General features: G+C 36.7%; 1 protein-coding gene across 2 annotated transcripts; it reads right to left on the bottom strand.

Annotated features, from left to right (window-relative positions):
* Nucleotides 1–3,721: 3,721 nt before the first annotated feature.
* On the bottom strand, nt 3,722–25,439 carry LOC128600360 (antigen WC1.1). Of its 2 annotated transcripts, XM_053612769.1 has the most exons (16): nt 25,411–25,439; nt 24,852–24,903; nt 17,306–17,387; nt 14,295–14,573; nt 12,870–13,145; nt 12,442–12,756; nt 10,966–11,280; nt 10,427–10,483; nt 10,036–10,170; nt 8,717–8,830; nt 8,507–8,626; nt 7,139–7,213; nt 6,242–6,316; nt 4,923–5,051; nt 4,789–4,830; nt 3,722–4,478 (listed from the first exon to the last, which is right to left on the bottom strand). In XM_053612769.1, the coding sequence occupies exons 3-16, from the start codon at nt 17,355–17,357 to the stop codon at nt 4,321–4,323; spliced, it is 2,142 nt and encodes a 713-aa protein (XP_053468744.1). In that variant the 5' UTR covers nt 17,358–17,387; nt 24,852–24,903; nt 25,411–25,439; the 3' UTR covers nt 3,722–4,320. The 2 variants fall into 2 exon arrangements, with proteins under 2 accessions (XP_053468744.1, XP_053468745.1); XM_053612770.1 differs by lacking the exons at nt 24,852–24,903; nt 25,411–25,439 and having other exon boundaries at nt 17,306–17,395.
* Nucleotides 25,440–26,758: the final 1,319 nt, after the last annotated feature.

The following is a 26,758-nucleotide window of genomic DNA, read 5'->3' as shown; positions in this document are numbered from 1 at the left end:
GCACTTTTCATTGTTTAATGATCGTTATAATGATTATATGAGCATATTCCTGCTCCACGTTTACTAAACAGACATTCTTTCCTCATTTTGTTCATTGGTCCAACTTCAAATGCATTTATAAACTTTGTAATAGATTAGTAACGCAAGAATGCTTACACAACCCACATCTGCTTGTCCTTTAGATAGAAATGTTTCTAAAAAGTTAACTCATTGCCTTGCTAATGTAATATTCCATACAATATATATATATATATATATATATATATATATATATATATATATATATACATCCATTAAAGCTTCTTGGGATTTTCAAAGCAATTACTCAAACAAAAACAGAAATACTTTTATAGCATTTATAGCATATAGAATTTAGCTATAGTGGCTATGGGTTAATGCTTCCTGGTGCCATGGTGCAGTGGATTACGCCAAATTGCATTTATAACCTCAGGTACCAGAACATTGTGCCACCTCCACCAGTCACCATAATAGATTCTTCCCTAAGGCAGTCAGACCTCTCATCACAGAGCCCCAAAACTTATCTGGACTAAGCAAATCCCTTCCCTACAGCTACCTACTACGACCATCACTGCATGCCTGCACTTTGAAATTAGAGCAATATTTCATGGACTGTATTATTCCTCAGAGAATATGTTATTATGCTGATATGGGACATTTCTTACTACCACAAATTCATCCAGTAATGTTCTGTTTTCCTATCTATTTAGTGTGCACTATCTTGTGTATTTATTGTTCCGTGTACTTATTGTATATTTTGCACTCATCTCACACCACCATGTATCTGCACTTTATGTAGTCCTGTATGTCTGTACTTCATTCTGTACTTCAAGTTGGAGGAATGACAATAAAACCCACTTAACTTCACACTCATAGTATATCCAGTAGCATACCAAGGCACATTATCAAGACAAATGACACTGTACAAAGATCTCGTGAGCAAATGGAATTTTTTCTTCAAACATTTGTCCAAGCTAATTGAAAAATCCTGTGTGATCACCTCATCAAACATTCCTGAAGAATAAGATAATAACCCGGTTAGTCAAACAGTGTTAGATAAAGCAGAAGACTTATCTCTTGATTGTGAATGATTAAATATGTGTGTTATTTTAAACATTTCATCTGTTTCTTAAGGGAAAAAACACCAGGTTCTTGGACACTCTGGTTGTGCATGTGGAATGACAAGCTTTTTTCTTGATTTATGGTGCTTCTCTATGACTTGTGCCACTTCTCCCTCTAAAGCACCTCGAACAAAAGCTTTGCAATAAAGGAATTATGAGCTATTTTGGCAGAAATCTCTGAGCATTCTGTTTTGAAGCCCCTCCCCTCAGTTTTCCAAAGCCACGCCCCAAACCCAAATACATGTGTGCAGCCAAGGCTTTTTTAAATTTACATGCAACATGATTGACTGGCAAGGGCATGATGGCTTAGTATGCACACAATTTGTATGTTCTCCACGTGCTTCAGGGGTTTCCTCCGGGTACTTCGGTTTCCTCCCCCAGTCCAAAGACACGCATTGTAGGTTGATTGGCATGTCCAAAAAACGTGTCCATAGTGAATGAACGTGTGTGTGAATATATGTGTTTGTGCACATTGTGCCCTGCGATGAATTGACATCCCGTCCAGGGTGTCCCCCACCTTGTGCCCCATACCCCTGGGATAGGCTCCAGGTTCACTGTGACCCAGTAAGGATAAGCAGTACAGAAAATGGATGGATGTATAGATGGATGGATGATTGACAGGCAGATAGAGACACCTTAAATGTTAGTGGTCCATACCATTTACTAATCCTCTGTCTACATGAACTCCTGGTCAAGTTTTTCATCTGAGTAGAAATTTTATTCACAGCAGCTGAAATGTGAAGGAAATGTTGCCAAATATTACACAAAAATGTCTAACGTAAATATTGCTGACCCCAAGTGACTCAAATACAAACATCCTCACTGCTGTGACTAAGGGGAACTGCTGTGTGTACAGATAGTCAGTGATGATCAATATATGAATACAAAATAATGTTTAATATACAGTTTCTAATGATTTTAAATTGCACAGAGCTTTAATATATCCATGTGACATGGAATAAACATTGGTGGAATAAATCAGCCTGCCAGGTGGACAAGGGCATTTTCCAGCATGAGAAGGAATGTCAACCATTAGATCATGTCAATTAAGAACACATTACAGGCAGTCGTAATTTCAAGCATAAACAGCCAGACATTCTGAAGGCCAAGAACTGACATACTGATGACTGTGCACTGAAGACTATTAACTAAGACTGCCTATAAAACATTTTTTTTTTTTAAATACTGCAAAAAAAACATCATTTCTGAAGTTCAGCTGCTGAATTTCAGTAATAGACATTAATAATATTAAATATAGGTCCAAACAGCGATTAAGGGGTCCAGTCATTAGGCACTGGATGGTGACAATATGGAAATAAAGACTTTATTTACTTATTTATTTTAAAGATTTATTTATATTTTTTGGTTGGTTCCATTGTGGAAATTGTGTGCTTAACATTTTCATCTTGTGAGGAAGATATTTTCATGCGTTTTACTATGCATGGAGGCTTCGTGCATAATAAATAATGCTAATGCACAACAGCACTGCCCAAATATTGTGTCACATCCTGTTGCCTCTTAGTCCCCCCAAAATATGTCCACTTGCAATTTTGCCTCACTGCATGCTTTATATTTCAGCGGACAGCTATGACTCATTTGCGTCAGACAAGGGCTTCAAAAAGGCGGAAGGCTTTTGATTTGCCTTAACCAAATCAAAGTAAATGTCAGATGCCAAGTAAATGTCAAACAGCCTCCCAAGTTGATAAAGGCAACGCAGTACCATACGGCCACAAAATGAACATAACATTTTAGGGTAGCCTCAATGAAAATCCATGGCTACCATCAAAGTATAATATTAAAGATATATACCAAAATTTGATGTCAGGGTGCAAAAACATTGGTGGGATATGACTTCATTTCCTGTTTCTAGTTGCAGTGATCAAAGAATATATCAGTCAACTGCAGCTGCTATATCATTCCAAATGTGTTCAGTGGAGTTGAGATCAGGTTCAGGCCTCAGTTCTTCCATTCCAACCTTATCAAACCATGTCTTCATGGAACTCACTTTGTGCACAGGGGCATTGTCATGCTAGAATATGTTTGGCCACTTAGTTCCAGTGAAGATAAATTTTCATTCTTTTTTTTATTTTATTTTATTTTTGCCAGAAACTTTGTGCCAAAATCATGGTCATCTGTGAGTTCATGTATGCAGAAGAGGGTAAATAGCGCTTTCCTCTGAGCGTGTTATGCTGCCGTGTGAGCAGCGGTTAACAACGATTTGTTTGGCTGGTTTGAAGTGTCTCAGATGACAGGAAAGAGCTGGCTGGTGGTCGGGAATTGGCGGGTGACCAAAGTGAGAAGGAAATGTGAGGGAAAATAGGAAACTGTAAAGAGTAATAAGGGTATTTATTCAGCTGGTGGTGCTACATGGTTTAAAATGTGAACTCGTACTAAATGAATGTAGTATGTGGATCAAAAAGAAGAACACAAAGTCAGTATAAGGATCCATTACCTTGGTGTTTGGACCCCTAATAATTATAATTATTGTTTTTACAAGAATTCCAACTATCATGGTCATTTTTGACAGTATCACTGATACAAAGGTATAAATCAACCAAACGCTGAAAGTAAAGCCCCGAACAAACACTTACCGTTCTTAAATGTATATGGCGACACAGTGTGGTCAATTTAAAAAACTGCATTTCATAATTATTTCCAAATAGTATGAAAACAATTGTATTTACAGTAACATGCTAAATGTAACAATACAAAATGCATTTTAGGCATGAATCCTTTTCCAGCTTTTTACATTTTTAGATAAAATGTTCTTTTAAAGTAACAGGTTCCTTTCTTTGTCAATTTAAACATTTATTTTTCAGAGTCTTGGACAGAACAAGAATCAGTTATTTTTCTTACCATAATAGCTCCCGGTTCACATACATATAAACCTGCTCAGGGTGAAAGTGCTGGGGGGGGGTTTCAGTGCAAATATAACACACACACACACACACACACACACACACACACACACAGACAACTAATTCTAGACCAGCACCCTAAATACATGATCTCTGTCTTTAAATTTTCAAGACACTCATCATAAAGTCATCATCAAGTAAAACAGAGTTGTAGAATGTACAGGAAAATAGGATTCTCAGGTATTTTTAATTAACTAGCTAATTCAGAATGTTTTTTTTTTTTTTTTTTTTTTTTACAAGGCCATTACATCAGTAGGTCCAGCTCACATCAATGGTGACTGTGAGTAGTTAATAACGTCATCATAGTCATCAACGTCATCATTGTAATCCGTGTCATTTGAGAAGGGCTCTACATCAGCACTCACAGGAGAGTAAATGGGGGAATCTTCTCCATCGCTCAGGTCCATACATGCTCCAGACACTAAACAGAACCACATTTGAATTTTGCAGCGAAATAGCTATAATAACAACAACAAGAGGGGTAATAGTGTTTCTTTCATTATCGTTTATCTTTGTTTACTTTAATATTTTTATTGAAATCTTTGTCATTTTTAGCATCATAATATTAAAATCGTATTATTATTTGCTTGTATTTTCTCATTTGTAACTCATTAAACTTCATTTAATACTTGTTATGCAGTGAAACCTACATATAATAATGAATTTTTGGCAGCACCATACAGATAAATCTAAAGGAATGTGTTACAGACTGTGATTATGAACAAAGTTACCTGTAGGATTTGGGAAGTCCTCAGTGCTGTGTATGGTGGGAACTGGGTGAGGTAACAACAAATAAAATTATAGTACGGATTTTTGAATTTTCATCCGCTTATTTTTATTTCAAATGTAATCAGAAAAAGCATACTTCCAGGCTGCAGGTCACCTCTGATTTCTCCAGGATTTTCGTAATTCTCCAAGTATAGATCTTCAATGTTGTGGCCTGTATTTTCATAACACTCCCCAGATGAGGTGCTGGACGTGTCAAACGAGTCGGCTAGAAGGAGTTAAGGAAACAAATGTGTTCCTAATGTCAGAGCAGTCCTTATTTCAAAGAATGCATATTGTCCATCCATCCATCCATCCATATTCTGTACCGCTTATCCTATACAGGGTTGTGGGGAGCCTGGAGCCTGTCCCAGGGAACTCTGGAACAAGGTGGGGGACACCCTGGACAGAGTGCCAACCCATCGCAGGGCACAAGTGCACACACATTCATACACTACAGACAATTTGGAAATGCCAATCAGCCTACAACGCATGTCTTTGGACTGGGGGAGGAAAGCAGAGTATATGGAGAGAGCCCCCAAAGAACGAAAAAAGATTCCTACACGATAGCCTGTTTTCTCAATTCTGAACCTGAATACTGACTCCTCAGAAGGTGTTGGTAAATTTTTTATAACAGCAGCTCTGACAATAGTTCTGTCTGCAAGACAAATCTCATGTTCAAAGTAATTGCTCTCATTCTAATAAATTATCTTTGTATAGTAACAACTTACATGAGTACATGTATGGTGGTGCTCTGCATAAAGATGTTTTTAAATTGGGAGTAATTGTTAAAGTGTTGAAGATTTCTGTGAGGAGGAATGTTATTTATCATTTCTGGAAGGAGTCTCTAGTGTCGGTGTTTGCAACAGGCTGTAACAGTCAACAGTAACAGATCGGTGCTGCTATGACATACGTTATAGCTATGAATGAATTTAAAAAGTGAAAAAAGGTATGGCATTTTGTTCTTTAATAAATACAATTGCTAAGTTTTATTTAATAAATTTATATCATTGGCAAATTGCAGAGGTATAAAAGGAATCAACACTTCCGGTTGTGTTGGTATATCTATATATAAATAATCAAGTAAGCAAACATGGCTCGGTTGTTCCTTGGGGAAAATGTAAGTCGAAAAAATGAGTTTTTAATGTATTGCTCCAGTATTGGAAAGTTGTATCATATAGTCATGTGTTTTAAATATTTATTGACAGAATTCAACAACTGCTCTTAGGCCATCATTATAAGTGAGTTTCAAGAAAAGTAAAATACAAAGAAATGCTGTAAATTGCTAAGTACCCATATGCTACAGATGCACTGGACAGAAATGAGGGTTTTTAAAAAAAGAACTGAAGTACTCCTTTAAAGAAACAGTTAATATTTAGGAGTTAGTAGTACAACCAAGGATTAAAAGCGATCACTCACCACTGGGAGTTGCAGAGAGGCGCTGAAATGCATCCACGGGGGCTTGCAGGTATCCTTGCATTGTAGCACGTGTGTCTAAATGTGAACATCAGTGCAACATGTTTCCTTGTAATATTCTAATAGTGTTGGTAGTTAAAAGATAACTACATATTTTTAAAATATATATTTCTACATTTTATATATACAGTAAATATACAGCAAATATATACACCATGCAATTTCTGGCAAACAGACAAAATTGGGTTTTTCTGCCAATAATATACTTTATACTTTAATATGTTTCACCAAAATGACATGGAAATGTTTTATTTTATTTCCTAGGCTGTCTAGTTTAACAAATGATTTGGTAATACAGTCAGTCGGCCTAAAGATCTCATAAACCTAACCCCAAACCAGCAAAAGCCAATTTTCAATTTCAAACAAATTTACACTAAGCGAGCTTGTAGTTTGCATGTAATTTCTTCTCCCATTGTACTTTCTTGCATGATTCAATTTTAAGGACTCAAATGACTACATCGGTAAGAGATACAATCAAGTTTCTTTCTTTTAAAGCTGAACTTTCAGGTGGTAGGTGCTTTCCATTGAGTAATCGCAAGTTTTACACCCAAAAAACAAAACAAAAACAAAGACAGGAAGAAAGCAGAAAGAAAAAAAAATAGGTTTCAGTTGCGGCTAAGTGTTATTCTACTCCATTTCAATTATGTATGTGTTATCAGTTATACAGTTGTACTGGTGATGCTTATATCATATCTGTGTTTGTCATTACAAAAGTTTCCACAAAACAAAACATAGAGAAGGAATAAGTCATCTTCTCATAACTACAGTGTACATACACTATAGTAAAGCCTTAGGCCCACAGAGTTGCATGTATAAGAGCCGAATCACTGGCTGACTCACCCTCCTCAGTCACAATCTGCAGATTTGGGCCCTTCATAGCAGGAGATCGACCATCTGCATTGTACCGCATAGAGTCTGCAATGGAGGGGAGACCATGAGAATCTTCACACAGACAGTAACCTAAGCTCAGGAATGAACTGATGACCTGGAGGTTTGAAGCAGCAACACTTAGTCCTAAACTTCCTCACAAGATTTAATGACATATCAAAATGCAACACAAGATAAATACACTATGTGGTCAAAAGTTTATAGACTCCTTACTATCACACCCATATGTGGGTCTTCCCCCAAAATGTTGCCACAAAGTTGTAAGTACACAATTGTCTAGAATGTCTTTGTATGCTGTAGCATTACAATTTACTTTCACTGGAACTAAGAGGCCCAAACCTTTTCCAACATAACAATGCCCCTGTGCACAAATTCAGGTCCATGATGACACTGGTTTGTCAAGGTTTTACCTTTGGGATGCATTGGAATGCCGATTACATCCGAGGCCTCCTCACCCTAGATCAGTGCCTGACCTTACTAATGTGGCTAATTCTTGCCCTGAATGGGCAAATCCCCACAGCCACACTCCAAAATCTAGTGGAAAGCCTTCCCAGAAGAGTGGAGGTCATTATAATCGGTATGGAATGGGACTAAATCTGGAATGGGATGTTCAAAAAGCACATATAGGTGTGATAATCAGCTGTCTACAAACCGTTGGGCAAATAGTGTAACTATAATAATTAAAATCTACAAAATATTCATTCAGTGGTGATAACCATAAAATGTAGTGCACAATAGCAGTCAAAAACATTCTATAAAAATGTACAGTATTTGTTCAGTTGATTCACACAAAGCCATAACGTATGCAAGATACCATGGGAATTTTTAAATGGACTTCCTGCAACTTTACATACCTCATTTTTGTTAATTATTAAACATTTTACTGATCTTCATTTAATCATGTGCACTCTCCTTTCACACTTTAAGTCATACTGGAAAAGTCAACGCTTATATTCAAATCATTGGAGTTAAATCCAAGTTGTGTTGCAAATCTTTTTTCGTGAATTTGTGAATTTTTGAAGAATCTGTGATTCGAGTCTGAGTTTAAGTAGACGAATCAGTTTGGCTGCAATAGTCCTTGAGTGTCTGCTAATGGTGTTCATAGCAATCAGAAGTTTACACACTCTCTCTTGCTTAGGACATATATTATTGAAGCATGATGGGAGTAATTGTAAGTGAGGTTGGAAGTGAGAGGAATCTGTTGAGAAGAGTTTCCCTTCTGCTTGATTTGGATATTATTTATTTTGATTGAGCTTGTTTTACAGTACCGTGCATTGTAGGATAGCTTCATGTTATTCTTATATCTTGGTATAAACTCACTGCGGAATGTGGACAGGGAGAAATCACTGTTTGGGCCACTGTCATTGGCTTCATAGTCTGTATCATAGGACGCACTCTCGACACTACTCTGGGTCCACATTTGTTGTGGCATTGTTGGGGCTGTAGAAAAATAAAAGCACACATTCACTCATCACTGTTCTGTGGGAAAACAAAAACCTCATCTTCACTTCAGGTGTTGTGTACACTGACCGGAGTTGTTGTCATTGTTGGTGACTTTAACAAGGTGGATAGAATCTCTATAGTTATTCTCTTCAGCTGCAGCGTTAGTTTGTAGATTGACAAATCTCTGCTGAACTTGAAGAGCTGTTTGAGACAGTATGAATGTTTTAGCAAACATTCTTAAAGGGGCTATAAAACATCCTGGGACATCCCAAGAGGGGCATGAATAACACATGGTTCCTCAGACACATGACATCCTTGTGCTACATTTATAAACAAATGATCATAAAACATCATAGAGCAGATGAACATGCTTGGAGGAGAACACTAACTGACCTATTCTGTATACACAAGTTAGTAAACATCACCAATTGGGTAGCATCATTCCATGTGTTGCACCTACAGTGCAGAGCCAATTATGCTCTCTTACACTGGGGCACAAACAAACTATTTAAAGCTTATGCAGGGGCAGGGGCATAACCCGACCCCTGCATTTTTCTTTAGCCCTGAATAATTCTCCACTTGGAGCGGTTTATCACTACATAAATGAACATCAGTAAAGAAGATGGCAGTGTTGTAATTTTGTATCTTCAGTGAATGAATGTTGTATTTTATCTTCAGTGAACAAGAGCAAGACCAGTCAGACAGGGTTTACAGGAAAATACATGGAAATACTCATGTCAAGGGGGAAATTTACACACCGCAATTTTTTTTTAGAAGTCAAGGGGTTGAAACTGAAATACTAACACCCTCCCATGCTGAGCAGGAAATCAAGGTGTGTAAATTTCTACGAGTTCCAAGTTACGTGAACATTATATGAGCAGAGCATAAGGACAGCTTACGTACTTTGCATGGCTTTGTACCCAGCCAAACCGATACACAATGATAGTTTAGCTGTGCCCTTGACTGGTGACACCAAACTAGCTTATTCTTATGTTAGATAGCCAACGAGTTTTTTATTTTATCGGTCTGGTAGTCCTGCAAATAATGATAACATCCGAGGCATGTTTTATAATAAATCCACCTTTTTTTTTTTTTCTTTCAATTTTCACATTATTTAAGCAATTGCCTCTCACATGGGCTAAGTGCTTAAATAAGCATGGAAACAGTCTATTTAGAAGTACATTTTTAAAAGGTTTTTGATGGAGAAGAATCTAGGCTTAGCCTCGGATGATTGACAGTACAGCTAACGCCACTGTGCAGGGGACTTTAACGCAGTACGCCTACACTATCCATTTGTATAGTCACTTTAGATTGATGAAGCTAAAACGTTCCTAAAAGTCATTTTGTACATTTAACAAGGTTTACTTCAAACAATAACTTAACATGCTGCTTGAATTCATACCAACCTTTCCTTTTCTTTTTTGAACAGCAACATATGATGATGTTTGAGAGAATTACAATCAAAACAATGCAGGACAGTATAATGCAGCCCAGTAATTCAGGAGACCAGAACACTGTGGGCACTTCTGTTGTGGTTTGCACTTAGAAGAGAGAAAGAATATGCATGTAACTTTGGCCAAGGTGTCATTACTTTGATTATAAAACATGTGTTATGTGTAATGTGTTACTGAAATGTTTAATCCAGCATTCAATTTATTACAAAGACTTAAGGCACATAAAAAAAAATATGGTTCATTACTTCTGTATTATTCAATCCATATACTGTAAATGATTTATTATTCCTAATTTTGTTTTCAAAAATGTACTCATCTCGAAATGTCCAAAAATGATACTTACTTGTTACCATGGTCGTAGCTACATCTGGCATGGTAGGTAAAGGCATTCCAAGAGAGTCTGGAAGAGGCAGCTTAGTTAATAAAATATATGTTCATATACTGGTACAAGGGTACAAAAAGCTGTAAAACATCACTTTTTATTTCATGAGCACTGCAAAATGCTGCAAGATGAATATGACCAAACAGGGCAAAACCATCATTCATTCAATTATTCATTCATCTTCATTAACCTGCGTAGGGTCATGGTGGATCTGGTGCCAGAAAACCTGGACGCAATGTGGGGATAAATCACATCGCATATTTACAATCTACTGGCATGTTTTTGGGAGACGAGAGGAAACCCATATGGACTTCAAGAACACTGAGAGCATGCAAAACTCCATACAGACAGTAACTACTGCTCAACGCTGTGGCTATGAGGCAGCAACACTAGCCAATGCAGCACCATACGGCTCAGGGAAAAAGACAGTCAAATGCATTTTTATGAACTACATACAAAAAGGAAATAATGCTTGATTAATTTCTTGATTGATTACTTACTGCTACAAATCAGTCCTGCAGCTTTTGAGTCTTTGCACAGAAAATGTCTAGTTGCCTCTATCTCCTTACACTCCCACAGGGTTGTATGGTTTTTTGAACACCAGTAATACCAACGTGTTCCATTTGTGTGGGTAAAGGGTGTCTCAAAGGCTGTGAATTGTTTTGCTTCCCCACAACCCAACATGGCGCAAGCCATGGATGCCTCCTCTCTTGCCCAGCAGTCATCACACACCGTACCCCAAGAATCATTCCGATGGATTTCCACTCTGCCCGAGCAATGGTCCAGTCCGCCAGTGAGTCTCAGAGCCTTATATTCTTTAGAATGTTAACAGAAAAAGGAGAAAAAATGTACGCCAGGTTTACATTGATTAAAGTGCATCTGATTAATATCAAACAGAAAGGTGCACAAGTTATGGTGTCAAGTTAGTTAAATAGCAGTCACAAAAACCCTAGAAAGACCACACTGAAGGCCTCAGTATACTTAATGCAGAGATGATGTCTAAGACATTTGTGTGAAGACAAAACCACCTCTGCGATTTATATTGGACGTCACATACAAGTGCTGCAGTACTGCAGGTGGCGCTATGAAAATGTTATGGCAATTTCCACAACTACAGGAAGAAGGTTGGCACTCCTCACAGTCATTCATCCTGGAATAGAGTCTGGCAAAAATGAGTCCTAAAAGCCGGAAATCAGTTAGCAATTTAAACACTTTGGGTTCCATCGTCCCAAAGTCAATGGGTTTTTTGAATGGGTTTTTGGTTAAATGACTGAAATAAGGTCTGTGATTAACACAAGCTCAAGATATTTTCACATTTTATTCTGTGACATAAAATACATCAGTAATACCCCACTTGTGATTTTTTTTTAAAGTTTTACGTGTCTTAAAAAAGGAGGTTGCTAACAAGTGGCAAAATGGGAATACAGAGGTTGTCGGGGACATTAAACGTCATCACGCCGAACAGGAAAACCCATCTACTACAGCCTCGCTGTGTTTATACTCTTGCAAACTATTCCAAGTCAAACTTTCCAACATTTATCAATTTATAGTATTTTCCAATTTTAATGTTTTTTAAATAAAGATTGATGTGGCGTTGAAGTCATGTGACCATGGTGTAGTTCGTTTATAGCCTAACTTTAGCTTTTTACTTCTGGTGATTGTATTTAGGCTTCAAAATTCATAAAAGTTGTGTTCTGGTCACAGAGCTTATTTTCTGTAATCATCCAAAAGCCAGTGTAAAATTCCTATTGGCTTTTTGTTGAGGGAACCAGTGTGATGCTAACTTCCGGGTTGGCCTACAAAAAAACATAATTTCTGCAGCACTCCATATAAAAGCTTGAGCAAACCCAGTTTGTAATGACCAATCACAGGCTTAGGATGTTCATTTGTGAAATTTGCCCAATAATGTAATATTTTTCATGGAAGCCAGTCAAACCTAATCTCCACAGGAGTTATGCTGAGGCCTTGAGACGTACCTGAACACACCACTCCAGCATCTTCTTTATGTCCACAGTCATGACCTTCCCTCACTGCAGGACACTCCCACAGGCTCCTCTCCTTCCCTGTGCAGTTCAGCTCATCCATAAGAATAGGACCTTGACCGTGGCTATAGGGGCCGTCCTGCCCATTAACAGAGATTGCATATCCACAGTTCAGCTGAGCACAGATCACATCTGCGTCCTGTTTATCCCACTCATCATCACACACTGTGCCCCACTGTCCAGCGCTCCACAGCTCCACCCGTCCAGCACACTTATGGCTACCTCCTGACAGTCTGACTTTGTGGTTACCTGCAGTAACGGATGCAAGTCCTTTAACCTACAATCTGTCATTTGCTTCTCCAGAAAATACACCTTTATTAGAATATGATATATAGACATCATGTCCAAATTTCATAACTTACCACAGATGACTTCAGAAATGATTGAGCAGTCATTTCTGACCACTGTGGAACAGTTCCACAAATAGGAGTTGTGGAAGACGCAATCAGTTAGACAAGTACTGTTTGAAGGTGCTTCTGTGCTGTTCTGTGCAAAGGCTTCTCCACAGTTGAGGTTCTGACATATTTCACTGGGCAATCTGAGCATGGACTCCTTGGTCAGAATGACTGCTGATTTAGGCATTGGAGACATTATGTTCCAGATGCAGGGGTGATTTGTTGGGGTTATGTAAGGAGCATCTGGTGGAAATAATGTCAGCATTTTAGAAATTATATATATATATATATATATATATATATAATTAGGGTTTCACCATCACATAAAAAGCCAAGAGCATACTTGCTTTTAAGCTAATTACTTGTTCCCATGAAGGTAAATAGCAAAACATTGGAGAATAATAAAATTGTATCTGGTGTGGGTCTCGGTTATGGGTAGGAGAAGTGTAAGGAATAAAACATGGCATGGTGGTGTGATAACCAGCCTGAAGTTGGTTGTTTTATATAACAGCACATTCTGAAGTGTTTTATACCTCTTACCACAATACTTTGCTACCAATTACAATTTGTAAGTTGTAATGAATGACAAATTTATCCTTTATAATTACATTTAATATTGTGGAAAGTCCATGACACAAGTTAGTTCCTGTTATCACTTACGCTATAGCAACATTTCCTCACCAGCATCTCTTTTTTCATCACTCCAGTACATAAAACAACAGCTTGTCATGTTACCGAGAGACTAGAAAGGCCTCTGTCCTGAAGACTTTCCAGTTTTGGAAAACTTACTGACTATTACAAAGCACTATAATGTTAAAGTAAAGGTCAAATATATATATATATATATATATATATATATATATATATATATATATATATATATATATATATATATATATATATCGAAATGTGAAAACGTTGATGTCAAAATAATAAAGGCATATGACCAAAAATATGGGAGCAACTTTAAAGCAATTGCAATATTCATTAACCATTATACAACATTAACCTATAAAACTGAATGCTTCCAAAAATAACAAGGACACACATTTGTGGCATCTACTGAACTCTGAAGAAACAGGAAGCACACATATGCAGGTGCAACATATACTGTGTGTCTTTGTGTTTTGGAAGTACTCAATAATGGCAATTTAAAATGCTTATAATGTTAATAAATATTATAGTTGCTTTATAATTATTCACAGGTCATTATTAGTTATAAATAAACACTACATGGTATAATAATGGATAGTGACACTCAAGGCATTGTTTGCAGCACATTATTACAGTTTTATGGGGAATCACACACTATATTTTAATTATTCTACATGATTTAAAGATTTTTGTTTTGTATGATAATTGCTGTAATTTAAAAAACAGATCGACTCTTACCACAAACAACCTCAGACAGAATGCTGCAGTTTGTCCTATAAACCTTTGTGCAGTTCATCAGTTGGTTATTTTGGTAGCTGCAGCCTGTGAGACAGCTCGCATTTCCACGTGCAATGATCTCATTTAGCTCGTGGACCTTACCACAGCCGAGGGCCTGGCAGATCCGAGCAGCAAGCGGTGCCAGGGACTGATTCGTGAAAATAGCCAAACTCTGATTTTCTCCTGCAGAGGTCACAGCCCAGGAGCAGGGTGTGGAGGTCTGGATTACGGACAGTTTAGCTGAGGAAAGAACAAAGAATGAAATAGTTGAAAGATTATCAGGTCTGTAGTTACAATACTAAAGAGCAGGTTAGGTCATGGAGAGAGCATCATTTATATCGTTTGTGAACATGTAACTCTAATTGCTTTGGGGAAGTTAAATTAGGTTACGAGGACAGAAAAACACCAAGTCAGTAATATTATATGCTTTCTTGCTAGTTAATTTACTCTCCTTGGGATCGGGATTTCTCTTCTTATGCTCCTAAAACTATGGAATTCACTTCCAGCTGATATCAGATGTTAGGTATTTTTAAATGTTTTCTTAAAACATGTTTTTTAGGTTAGCCTTTACTTGACTGTTGAATTAATCTTTTGAGTGTTGACATGTATGCTTATTTTTATGATTTGTATTTACACATGATTGTGTCTTTTATGTAAAGTGCTACTTTTAAAGGCGCCACATAAAATAAAGTTTAGTTATTATTGTTGTTGCTGTTGTTGTTATTATTATTTAGTAAAACATAATCTGATTTTTTTTTTTTTTTTAAATGAAAATCAACCAATCAAATACACCAAACAAAAGCAAAAATCAGCAGAATATTATACTATTTCAAGAAATAATACTGGTATCCTATTTTGAAATAAGATCTCATCTATCGTATCAAAAAAGTGTTGAAATAGACCCGAAATAACAACCAAAATAAAGATAGCATTATATTTAATCTTAATGTCAAAGGAGAATCTCAGACAAAGTTCCCTACTATATTTTCAGTAATAATTAAATCAGAAGTTTATAGTTTCATGCCATTAATGCTACAGTGAAAAGTCACAAAACTGAGCATACACATACCAACCCTGATTTAATTTAGACACAATACCGAAAACTGATGCTGTCATAACAAATTTGCCCCAAATACCAATCTCTCTCATCAAAATAACCATCAAGCGGTTTTGGAGTGCTCTTTAAAAATTTCCTGTGATGATAAATAGAAATGAAAGTCTGGAGATGTTAGACCTTTTCTGTTGACAAAGAGGTTGACTGAAGTTGATCAGAATCAGAACACGCTTTATTAATCAACACACCATGTGATTAGAGATGCACACAGATGTATCGGCTGTGCACTTTAACAAAAATTAACATACAAAAATATTGAACAGTGTCACAAATGAACATACACACACAGACAGTAATCATATTAGATATATTCCAAGTCTACCCAAGTAGTGTGCAATCACTTTCACTCTAATTGCATTTTCACATTTCGACATCTCAAACTATTTTAAATTTATACTACTCTCTATGCAGTGCAGAGTTGCCGATGCCTAGGGCTTGTGCTGCTGATTGAACAAAAAGGTTACAGGAGACGTGTGATTGCACCTGCAACTCATCAGAGACTTCATCTCCACACCACAACAACACACCACATCCTGTCACATCCTGCCATACTTATACTTCTGTGAGAAGTAATATTCACAGCAATGGTGCACTGAAATGCAGTGAACATATATAGGATAAAGTTTACTTAAGGTTATGATTAGCCACGTGTCTTAATCTGAAAATACCATTATAGACCATTATAGACCATTTATAACATACTAGGTGTATTTGTACTTAAGGCTTGATGATGATGATTTATTTCAGCCTTGTTTTTTATTCCAGGTCAGACTGTGACTCAAGACTATAGAATCTATGACTCAGGAATGCTCAAAAAAAGAATTCAAATGATCTTAATGTGTCAGGTTTCATAATATGAGGTCAGGTCATACTCTTTTCATAGTCATGAGTATAAGTCAGGACATTTTCCAGCCTAGATAATATCCACATCACACGTGCCTTTTGGCCACTACTGATTTAGGCAAGACCACATTTACACCACCTTTCTAACCGCCGGACGAAATGTTCATTTCAAAATAGGACACATTACTTACGATGACAAAAATATTCTGAAACATGTCATTAATTTACTTTTTGTGACTGTAGTACTACAAACTTTTATCTGGATCAGGAGTGAATGGAGACAGAAACTTATAATACTAAGATCGTGAATTATATCTTTATATTATACAGAGAAAAACGATTAAAGGTTGTCTTCAAATGAAAACTAAAGACTTACCTCTTCATCAAGCACTTAAATAAGCACTTTGTTAATTTTTACATACTGTACTAACCTCTCCAACAGGGTATTTAAACTGATCATACTCATGAGGATGTTTTAATGATAGAGACTACAAAGCATGTCTGTAAGTCGTTCTGGATAAGGGCATCTCAACAAATGCCATAAATGTAAAATGTAAAAAAATAATAATCATAATAAATAAATAAATAATGGCAAATATCTTTAAGTGCATATGAGAAACTGAAATAAGAAACTGGAATACATAAACAGTCGTAGGGAGTTGCACGATACAATTAACCCTCAGGCCAATCATTTAAATTGGGCAAATCAAATCAAATAAATTTCCAAATAACATGATTTGATGTGCAATTCTTTACAAATGTATGTTGGTGATTATCTGTGAATACTTAAGATGACTCATAAGCACAGAATAAAATTAAAAGAACGTCTTCTTAAAGATTTGAAGATAGATACAGAAGGGCTTTGTACATAGGAAATGGAAAACAAAGGCATGAACAATGTGGAGACGGAGGAACAATTCGATTTCACCGAGTAAACACATTAAGGAAAATAATGAAAATATTTTATTAAATTATACATACATTTTATGAATTAGATAATACTTGATGCACAAACCTTGACAGAGGACTAGAGCCTGAAGCGCCACGAGGATCTTGAAAACCTCCATTTTCAATAAACGTGAAAGTAGACTTCACTCCTTCAAACAGAATGCAACATGACTGAGAGAAGAATACGGTGAAATGAAAGGCAGAGATAACAAGCTCCTCTCATATTTTCAAGCAAGACTGTTGCCTCCTTTCATTCATGTAAATGTCATCTGAGGACGCATTAGTGTTATTATACATTAAAACTTTGAACACAGCTACTTGAACCTTTTTTTTTTTTTTTTAGAATTATCTACACTTTGTAGTTCACTGCATAACTCAGACATATTTTATGATTACATTACAGCTATGAAAGGGTGAAAGGAGTGTTTTATTTCATTTGATAAGACAATTATATTGGTAACTTTAAAATTAATCCGAAGACAGGTAAGAGATGTCGAGTGCCTTAATGTTAAATCTTGCTAAACTTGTAAAAAAAAAAAAAATTGTGCTAAAAGTTGGTAACAAGATATTTGAAGGAATCGCCACAACACAGACACAATACGAGGTCACACATTCCAGCCTATAATGGTCATTTCCAATGGTAAATTTTTTTCTAATTTTTGTTTTTTTTTTTTCTCAATAATTTTAATAATGCTATAATAAACTGTGTGTGTGTGTGTGTGTGTGTATTTTTTTTGCCAATTATTGATGTAATTTAAGCTTACACTTTACCACAACTCCATTAAAATCTTGTATGCCTTAAATTCATTATAGTTCATTATAGTTCATAGTAATTTCAATAGGCCTCGGACATCTGAGTGTGTTATCCCAATAAAACACTAAGAAAAATACATGTACATAATTTTGAATAATATGTATTTGTGGAAAAGAGATTTTTAGTGATAAGCAAAATATTGCATTGATTATGCATTGAAATGGCCTTAAACACTGATACCTTGTATCATTTTCAGTATTTACAAAGACATGAATAATTAAAGGGGCCAATATTCCACAGGTGTATTCAAACTGAGCTGGGGTTTTTTTAGTCCACCTGTTATTTTTTTTTAGTGAGCCATTGCACGGAAGAAAAAAACATATACTAGAAAGAAGAACCAAATGATTTGACAATTTCAAAAACAACACTCCAAGCCTGTAATGTCCTTGATCTTGCCCCATGTATAAGAGCTCTTGATAGCTACAGCGCCAAGGAAATTATATCCAGTAGATATAAGGTCCATTATTATTATTATTATTATCATTATTATTATTACACATCTTAAGGAACAACTGTAAACCTATACTGGAAGACCATACTGTGATATAGATCAGAGAGATAAACGGAACCGAGACCATAAATGTGCTATTAATGTATCAGAATGACACAAGTCGCTGTAACTGATGGGTCTGAAGGGAAATGGGTCTAATGTGAACTAATCATCTAGTGTCTGCTGGAACCATCGTAGCAGAATTGTGCAGTTAATTTTTTCAGGTACTGTATAGAGTGGGAAGTGTATTTGTCTCTCAGGCAGAGAGCATTTGTCTTCATCTTTAGTAAGTAGTAATCATAGTGTAAGCATGTTATCATAGTGTCCCTATTATATTGGGAGCATCCGTTGAGACACGCTGTTAAATACATGTGTGAAATGATTAAAAAGGATCGAGAGCTTTATATCTGCGGCATGCTAGAGGGCACTGTAGTGCTTCTGCGCTGTTGAATTGGCTTCGAGTTAGAGCTAGAGTTACCCACAGCACATCATCCAAGTCCTAATCCACATTATTTTTTTCTTTTTATAAAATTACATTATTGTTGTTGTTATGATGATACTGATGATTATTATTATTAGTAGTAGTAGTAGTAGTATAGTAGTAGTAGTAGTACATCTACAGTAACTACTTTATCCTGATCACAGTCATTCACACTTTGAGGCAGCACAGGGAGTACATGCAAAACTACAGACAATCCGAGCTCGCGAATGAACCCAGGACACTGGAGCTATAAGGTGATCATTCTACCCAATATGCAACCATGCTTCCTTAACAGTAATAGTAGTAGTAATAGTAATAGCAGTTGTAGAAGTAGCAGTGGCAGCTCGTCCATAGGGGCAGGGGGGCCCCATCATATATCAGCCTTTCGACAATTGTTAATCCTCAAATGTAAGTCCTCATTCACAACTCCATACCTTTTCAGTTCTGCTGAAATACAGTATGGCGAGATGAATGACAAGTATATGTACTCATGTAATTCTAGATATGTAATTCTTTTCAAGTCAGAGGTGCACAGCAGAATCCTGCACAGATTGCTGGCCTCCTATCTCCAACTGAACCTAAATCAACTGGTAAAAGACTTTGTGAAGTAAATACACTCTTAGAAAAGGTGTTCTTGAAAGGTTCTTTGTATACATAAGGATGGCCCTGCCCGTGCTGCGGGGGTTTCCTCCGGGTGCTCCGGTTTCCTCCCCCAGTCCAAAGACATGCATGGTAGGTTGATTGGCATGTCCGAAGTGTCCATAGAGTACGAATGGGTGTGTGAGTGTGTGTGTGATTGTGTGCCCTGCGATGGATTGGCACCCTGTCCAGGGTGTACCCTGCCTTGTGCCCCATGCTCCCTGGGATAGGCTCCAGGTTCCCCGTGACCCTGAAAAGGATAAGCGGTATAGAAGATGGATGGATGGATGCACTTGTTGTAGAGTTCTACATAGAACCTTTAAGGAACCCCAGAATGGCAACCAAAGGACCCTTCTGGATATGTACTTTTTATGTTTTGCATTGGAAAAAAACATCTCAAAGTTTATTAACAATGCACTCTCCACTTGTCCCATCTGGACATGTATATGATGAGTGGAAACCTTGTAACCAACTGCCAATCACTGAACATGACAAACATCTCAACGTTAAACATATTGGACTTAGTTGAGTAGTCTAATCCAAAACAGATTTACACGCTAGTATATCAGGTTATATTATATTTGTAATTTGCAAATAGTGTAAATAAATTGCAAGTACAGAGTTATGTTAGATTATTTACATTCATTTCTGAAATTTGTTGTTAATAAGTCTAGGTAGCTGTCACGTTCTTCTTCTAGCAGCGAAAAATGGCACAAAATGGCAGATACTGCTCATGTTGACCTGATTTTAGAAAATATTTTGATGCTGTCACACACACACACACACACACACACACACACACACGCACGCACGCACATATAGCGGTAGGTGTGAAAAGTTTTAGGCACATGCAAAGAAATGCTGTCGAGTAAAGATGCCTTCAAAATAATGAAATTAAATATTTCTACATTTTAAAAATGGTGTGAAAAAATAAGTACACCCCATGGATATTGTTGGCTTTTTTGACATATTTGGACAAGCAAACATTTGATCCTTTTTTAAACAGTGCCCATTAATGAAGTTGATACACCTGAACAAAACCTCAAGGAAAATGAGTTTTTTCAATCATTTATTCAACAGAAATATCAGTGGCTGTTATATTCTTCTGTGGAAAAAGTCAGTACACCCTTGGCCTCACAAGCTAGGACTGTAAGAGGCGACAAACGAATGGGGAGAGAGAGAACGACAGGCGAGAGTGCGCGAGAGAGAGCGAGTGTGTCCGAAAGTGCGCGAGAGAGAGCGAGTGTGTCCGCGAGAGGGCGCGAAAGTGCGCGAGAGAGACACCGAGTGTGTCCGCGAGAGGGAGCGAAAGTGAGCGAGAGAGAGCGAGTGTGTCCGCGAGAGAGAGCGAAAGTGCGCGAGAGACCGACAGAGCTTAAACCTATGAGCGCATATGACCCTTCACATGTGAGCTGTAGCGTACAATGTGATTATCCTGCCATTTTCAATATATTTAAGATGTATTTGATATAAAACTGTATAATTTTGATGCACTGCATTAGTTCTCAGTGCACACACCCCTGTCTGGTGATCTGTGTTTGTTAAATATCTTCGATGAAAAAAATATTTAAATGCAGTAGTACTTTGTGAAAGTGGATATTGTGAAATATTTTAAACAATAAATGCTGTGTTTTCATGGAATAATAAACAACAATATAAGCATTGGTTTATTTAATTACTTAATTATTTCAAAATAAAATGTAAAATTTAATTATTCGTTGATTGGATTAATTATTAATTTAATTATTTCATTTAGAGTAGTTTTGTCCTCCATACTAGTGGACTTTCTTATAATAGAATAAAATGCAGATGCAAATCAGATCGAAAAAGCATTATTCAACATTTTTACGTGTATAAATCACAGCATAGGCGGCAGTTTAATTTAGATGGTTCGATTATTATTGATGTACAACCTTTTTAAATGTTTTGTTTCTATCTGGCTTTTTCTTTTTGTTTCATTGTTCCCTTTCCTCTTCAGTTGCTGTAATGCACTGTTAGGGCCTGTTCACACCGGGACGCTTTTCGCTGCTTTGTTTTGTGTTCACACCCAGGCGTTAAACGAGGGCGATGAGCTGAATTAAAGTGCAGATTCACTCCCTGACAGTAGATGGCGCTTATTGAAAAGCAGAAAATACCCTGATACACAAGGTGGCGCTGCACAACTTTCCGTTTCTGACACCCGCTCATCACTGAGAAGAGGAGAGCCAGTATTTATGTCTTTAAGCTGTTCACACACTTTTGCAAACTGGCTAAAGAACTTTAATAAAATTGAATCTTAAGTGTTACCTCTGAGTGTTAGTTTCTTTCAATTAATATAAATAAATATATATATAGTTCTATCGAAATGTAAGGTATTTGGTTATTTGGCCACTGCAACAAATACTTTTTCAAAGCTAAATCCTTAAATGTCTCAGTTTAAACAATATACTATTTTTAAATGAGGTAGTTATTTGAATTATATCAAAGTCACAACAATAGCATTCACATACTTATAGGGGTGGGTATAAGGCAACTATTGTTGTGCCCAAAAATGTTAATGATCCTGCAAACTGATGAAGTGTTGAATATGAATAGTCTTTTTGTGATCAATATGATAATACAACGACTCAGTAAGTGGGCACTTAGCTGAATAGGAGGTCAAGAATACTTATATGCATATATATGCCAGGTGCAAAATAAATACAATGTACTATCAATCAGTGGATTATCATTAGCATATTTACAGGGAAGAGACAAAGAAAAAACAATGCTATTTAGTGTAGAAAGTGTTGTCTAATGTAGGATCACCTAGAATATATGCTTGTATTTCAATGTTGTCAAAGAAACAGCCACAACATCATAAATGAGTCATGAAGTTTTCATCTGCTACTCATTCATTAAAGTTACATGCAACTTTATACATATATATAATATTCCTTGCCACAACATTCTTGTAGTCACTGTGGTGTTTATCATAACGCTCTCTGCGTTCAGACACCAAAGACACGGCTTCTTTTCCAGCTTCTTCGTCGATAAGACAGTTTTATACTTGAGCGCCATCAAGTCGTAATTTTATGTAACTTCAGCGGCTCCAGGCACATGAACAAAAGCGCAAATCTCATTGGTCGGCCAGTTTTTGACACGACCCCTTCGATAGTAAAAAAAAAAATTGACACTTTGTCACCACGTGTTTTACACATGGGTGTGAACACTCTCATTGACAGAAACTGGGGCGTTAAATGGACTGTTTTTCGCGCTGCAAAATTCGTCCCGGTGTGAACAGGGCTTTATTGTTCTTGGCATCAATTCCTCTCGCGTACTCACACAGACTTTCTCGTGCACTTTCACTCTCTCCCTCAAGGTTGCCGACACACTCTGTCTGACTCTCGCGCACTTTGGGACACACTCGGTCTCTCGCACGCACTTTTGGACACACTCAGGCTCTCTCACGTACTTTCGGACACACTCGGCCTCTCTCAAGCACACACTCGGTTCTCTCGCACACTTTCGGACACACTCGGCCTCTCTCGGGCACACACTCGGACTCTCGTCTGTCGTTCTCTATCTCCCCACTTGCTTCACTTTTGTCCATTTTGGCACCTCATAGTATTGCCCTATTTAGCAGAAATAATTTCTTGCAGGTGTTTTGCATAATTGTCCACCAGGCTTGCTACAATTTTTGACCACTCTTCCATCCAATATTCTTTAATTTGCAAGAGGTTTGTACTGTTGTTCTTGCATGTTCTGCCCATTTCAAATCAACCTACAGCATTCCAATGGGATTCAAATCCGGGCTTTGTCTAGGCCATTCCATAGCCCTCCATTTCTTCTTTTTGAGCCATTCCTTGGTGGATTTGCTAGTGTGATTAGGATCATTATCCTGTTGAAAGGTTCACTTTCGGTTCAACTTTAACTTTCAGACAGATGGCCTCACATTATCTTCAAGCACTCTTTGATATGATGCAGAATTCATTGTTGATTCAATGAATGAAGCTGACCAGTCACTGAGGTAGCGAAGCAACCCCAAACCATAACATTTCCACCACCGTGCTTCACAGTTGGTATGAGGTGCTTCTCCTGAAAAGCTGTCTTTGGTCACCGCCAAATATGTCTGCTGTTACTGTGGCCGAACAACTCTATCTTTGATTCATCTGTCCAGAGCACATTATTCCAAAAAGGCCTGGTCTTTGCCTATATGCTCCTTGGCAAACTGTGGTCTTGCAAAGTCTTTTTCCTGGCACTCCTCCCATGCAGGTCAAATTTGTGCAATCTCTTTCTGACCAGTCCTGAACAAATTGGCAGTCGTTTGAAATCTGTGCCACTTGTAGATGATTTTCCTTAGAGTAGAATGATTTATTTCAAATAATTTGGAGATCTTTTTAAATCTGTTGCCAGACTCACAGGCATCCGCAACCTTTTATAGAATTTATTCTTTATTTTGAGATACTGGATTTTTGATTTCCATGAGCTGTAAGCCATAATCATCATCATTAAAATAAAAAAAAGGCTTGAAATATTTCACTTTATGTGTATTGAATCTAGAATATATGAAATTTACACTTTTCAAATTAAATTACGTAAAAAATAAACTTTTCCATGATATTCAAATTTTTTGAGATGCACCTGTCATGTCACCACAAACTAGACTCCATTCCCCAAAAAGCACCACAAACTACGAACATGGCCGATGACTACAACTCCCAATGGAACACACACATCACCTTCTCCTGAGAACTAATCACACACACCTGTTCCCAATCACACTGACAATCACACCACAATATGAGACTGCTTATTCACATTGTCTTTGCGAAGTATACGCTCAGTTGATATTTTCTCTGTCGTTTACCAAGCCTTGATCTCAAGTTGTTATTCTGGTTTTGACTTTGTTTTTAGTGTCTCATTTCGTGATTTGCCTTGCCTACTTCATACCTGTTTGCTGATTGCCTGACCTTTGCTTGTATTTGTTTATGCCTTTTTCCTTGCCCTTTGGATTTCCTGTTCTTAATAAAACTCTAAACTGCACTTGTATCCGTCTCAGCCTCCATTACATGACAGCACCTCTATGTACTTCCACTATTTTGCCAACCACCAGTTGCCACTGGTTAACTGTCATGTGTTATGTATTCCATAAAAAGAAAAAAAAAAAAAAACTTTTCAGACAACACATCATATCAATATATAAATATGATATATTGTATTACACTTACAGTTGTTAGGACTTGAAAAACTATCTTGCTCTTTTTGTGTTCAGTACAACTTCTAAGGAGAGAAAGGAAATTAGTAACAGTATATCATATTTACTTATCTTCATGGTATAAATATGGAATATATATATATATATATATATATATATATATATATATATATATATATATATATATATATATATATATATTATACAGTAAATTTATAGTAAAAATCTATGCTTCTAGTCAAGGCTATATTTTTTGATAACTGCATTCTCAGCTTTAAAAAAAAAATAATAATAATTCATGCTGTATGCTGTTAGCATATGATCAAAAGCAAGAAAACTACCCACCTTGGATAATTAGAAAAATTAAGCTTGTTAGAGAATGTGTTATTCAGATATCTCTAAAACCTCACATGCATTCAGATGTAGCACCTCTGCTACTTCTAAGTTTTAGTTTAATTACAATTTCCAATATACATTAAATGTCCAGCTACTGGCAAAATAAGGAATTCCATCAAGAAAGGTAGATTATTAACAATATATTCTAATTCCTCTAATAATATCTGCTTACTTACCAAAACAGTCAAGCTAAAGCACTCACAGTTGTCCTCTTTAATTCTTAGTCGTTATCGCTGTCACAGCAATTGTCCTGCTTCCTCTTTTCCTCTCCAAGTTTCCGCTCTTTATCTTCTTACTTCCTAATAAGTATGTACGCCCTATTCCCTGTCAATGGTGGTAAAAATAATGATGCATATTCTGTATGCAGATGGATACTTTACTTCTAAACCAAATTATTGTGGTGGATTGTGGGATTTCAGGTGTGAGCATAGTGTACACCTATAAACATGTACCAAGACCACACCCACTAAAATACCATTACCATGTCAGTGTTATTCATGAGGATGGTGCACAAAACAAATTATATCGGGTCAGTGGTGGCGAGAGTACAGGGGAGCTGATAACATTGTTCACAGCAACCGATGAGCTACAGTCAGTAATTGCTTGCCTAGAAAGATATAATTAATAAAAGGTGATTGATTTCATAGTTGGGGTACAATTTGTGTCCCACTGATATTACATTTACAAATATGTATGTAAAGTAAAGTCATACAACGGTAAAAGACATTTAAATACAAGTAAAGTGTCCTTAAAATATTAATAAACCATATGTAATTAGAAAAGAAATACTTAGAAATACTTTTAAAATCTTAATTTCACATTAATGTGTAAATCTATTTATCATTCATGCTTAAAACCTCCTTGAGTCATCCATTAAAGGTTATGAATAATGAACATTTTAGTGTCCCACAACATTCACTCAGCCCTGAACACATCCAACCCTATTAAATATTTGGAATATTCCACAAGGCACATGATCAACAGGACGTTACATCATCTGCATTTCCTAAGGGAATCACGGGAAGACGTTACGTTCATTCTTTTCTCTTTATTCTCAGTGTTCTGATACTGACTTACAACGTCCATTTGAAAGTACAACCCTATTACCCAAACTATAGATTAAAGCAATTATTAATTAAAAAATATATATATATATTAAGTAGATCGTTGATGTTCTCATGCCATCATGTTTATAGCATGCATGCTAGGTCACCAGATTTTGTGTATTTACAAATGATATGCTTAAAACACTCAACCCTGTTCATTTCTATCCTGTTCTTAAGTATTTAAGAGCAAAATGCATCCATTGTCAGCAAGGAAACCTTGTTCAAAATAACGTAATGTCTCAAAATTTGGTAAAGCATGATGATGTAATGTAAACGTGCATAGGAGCAACAGAGATTAAGTGACATGATTTGATGCTAGAGTTGGGGTGGCACGGACGGTCTCTCTCTCTCTCTCTCTCTCTGAAAGTCGAATCAGTTCAATATGACGCTGAAAAACCTTCGTTTCTGTTACTTTTCT

Source organism: Ictalurus furcatus, chromosome 24 (genome assembly GCF_023375685.1).
Source record: "Ictalurus furcatus strain D&B chromosome 24, Billie_1.0, whole genome shotgun sequence".
In the NCBI taxonomy this organism is placed as follows: domain Eukaryota; kingdom Metazoa; phylum Chordata; class Actinopteri; order Siluriformes; family Ictaluridae; genus Ictalurus; species Ictalurus furcatus.
This window is presented reverse-complemented; position numbering and strand designations above follow the sequence as displayed.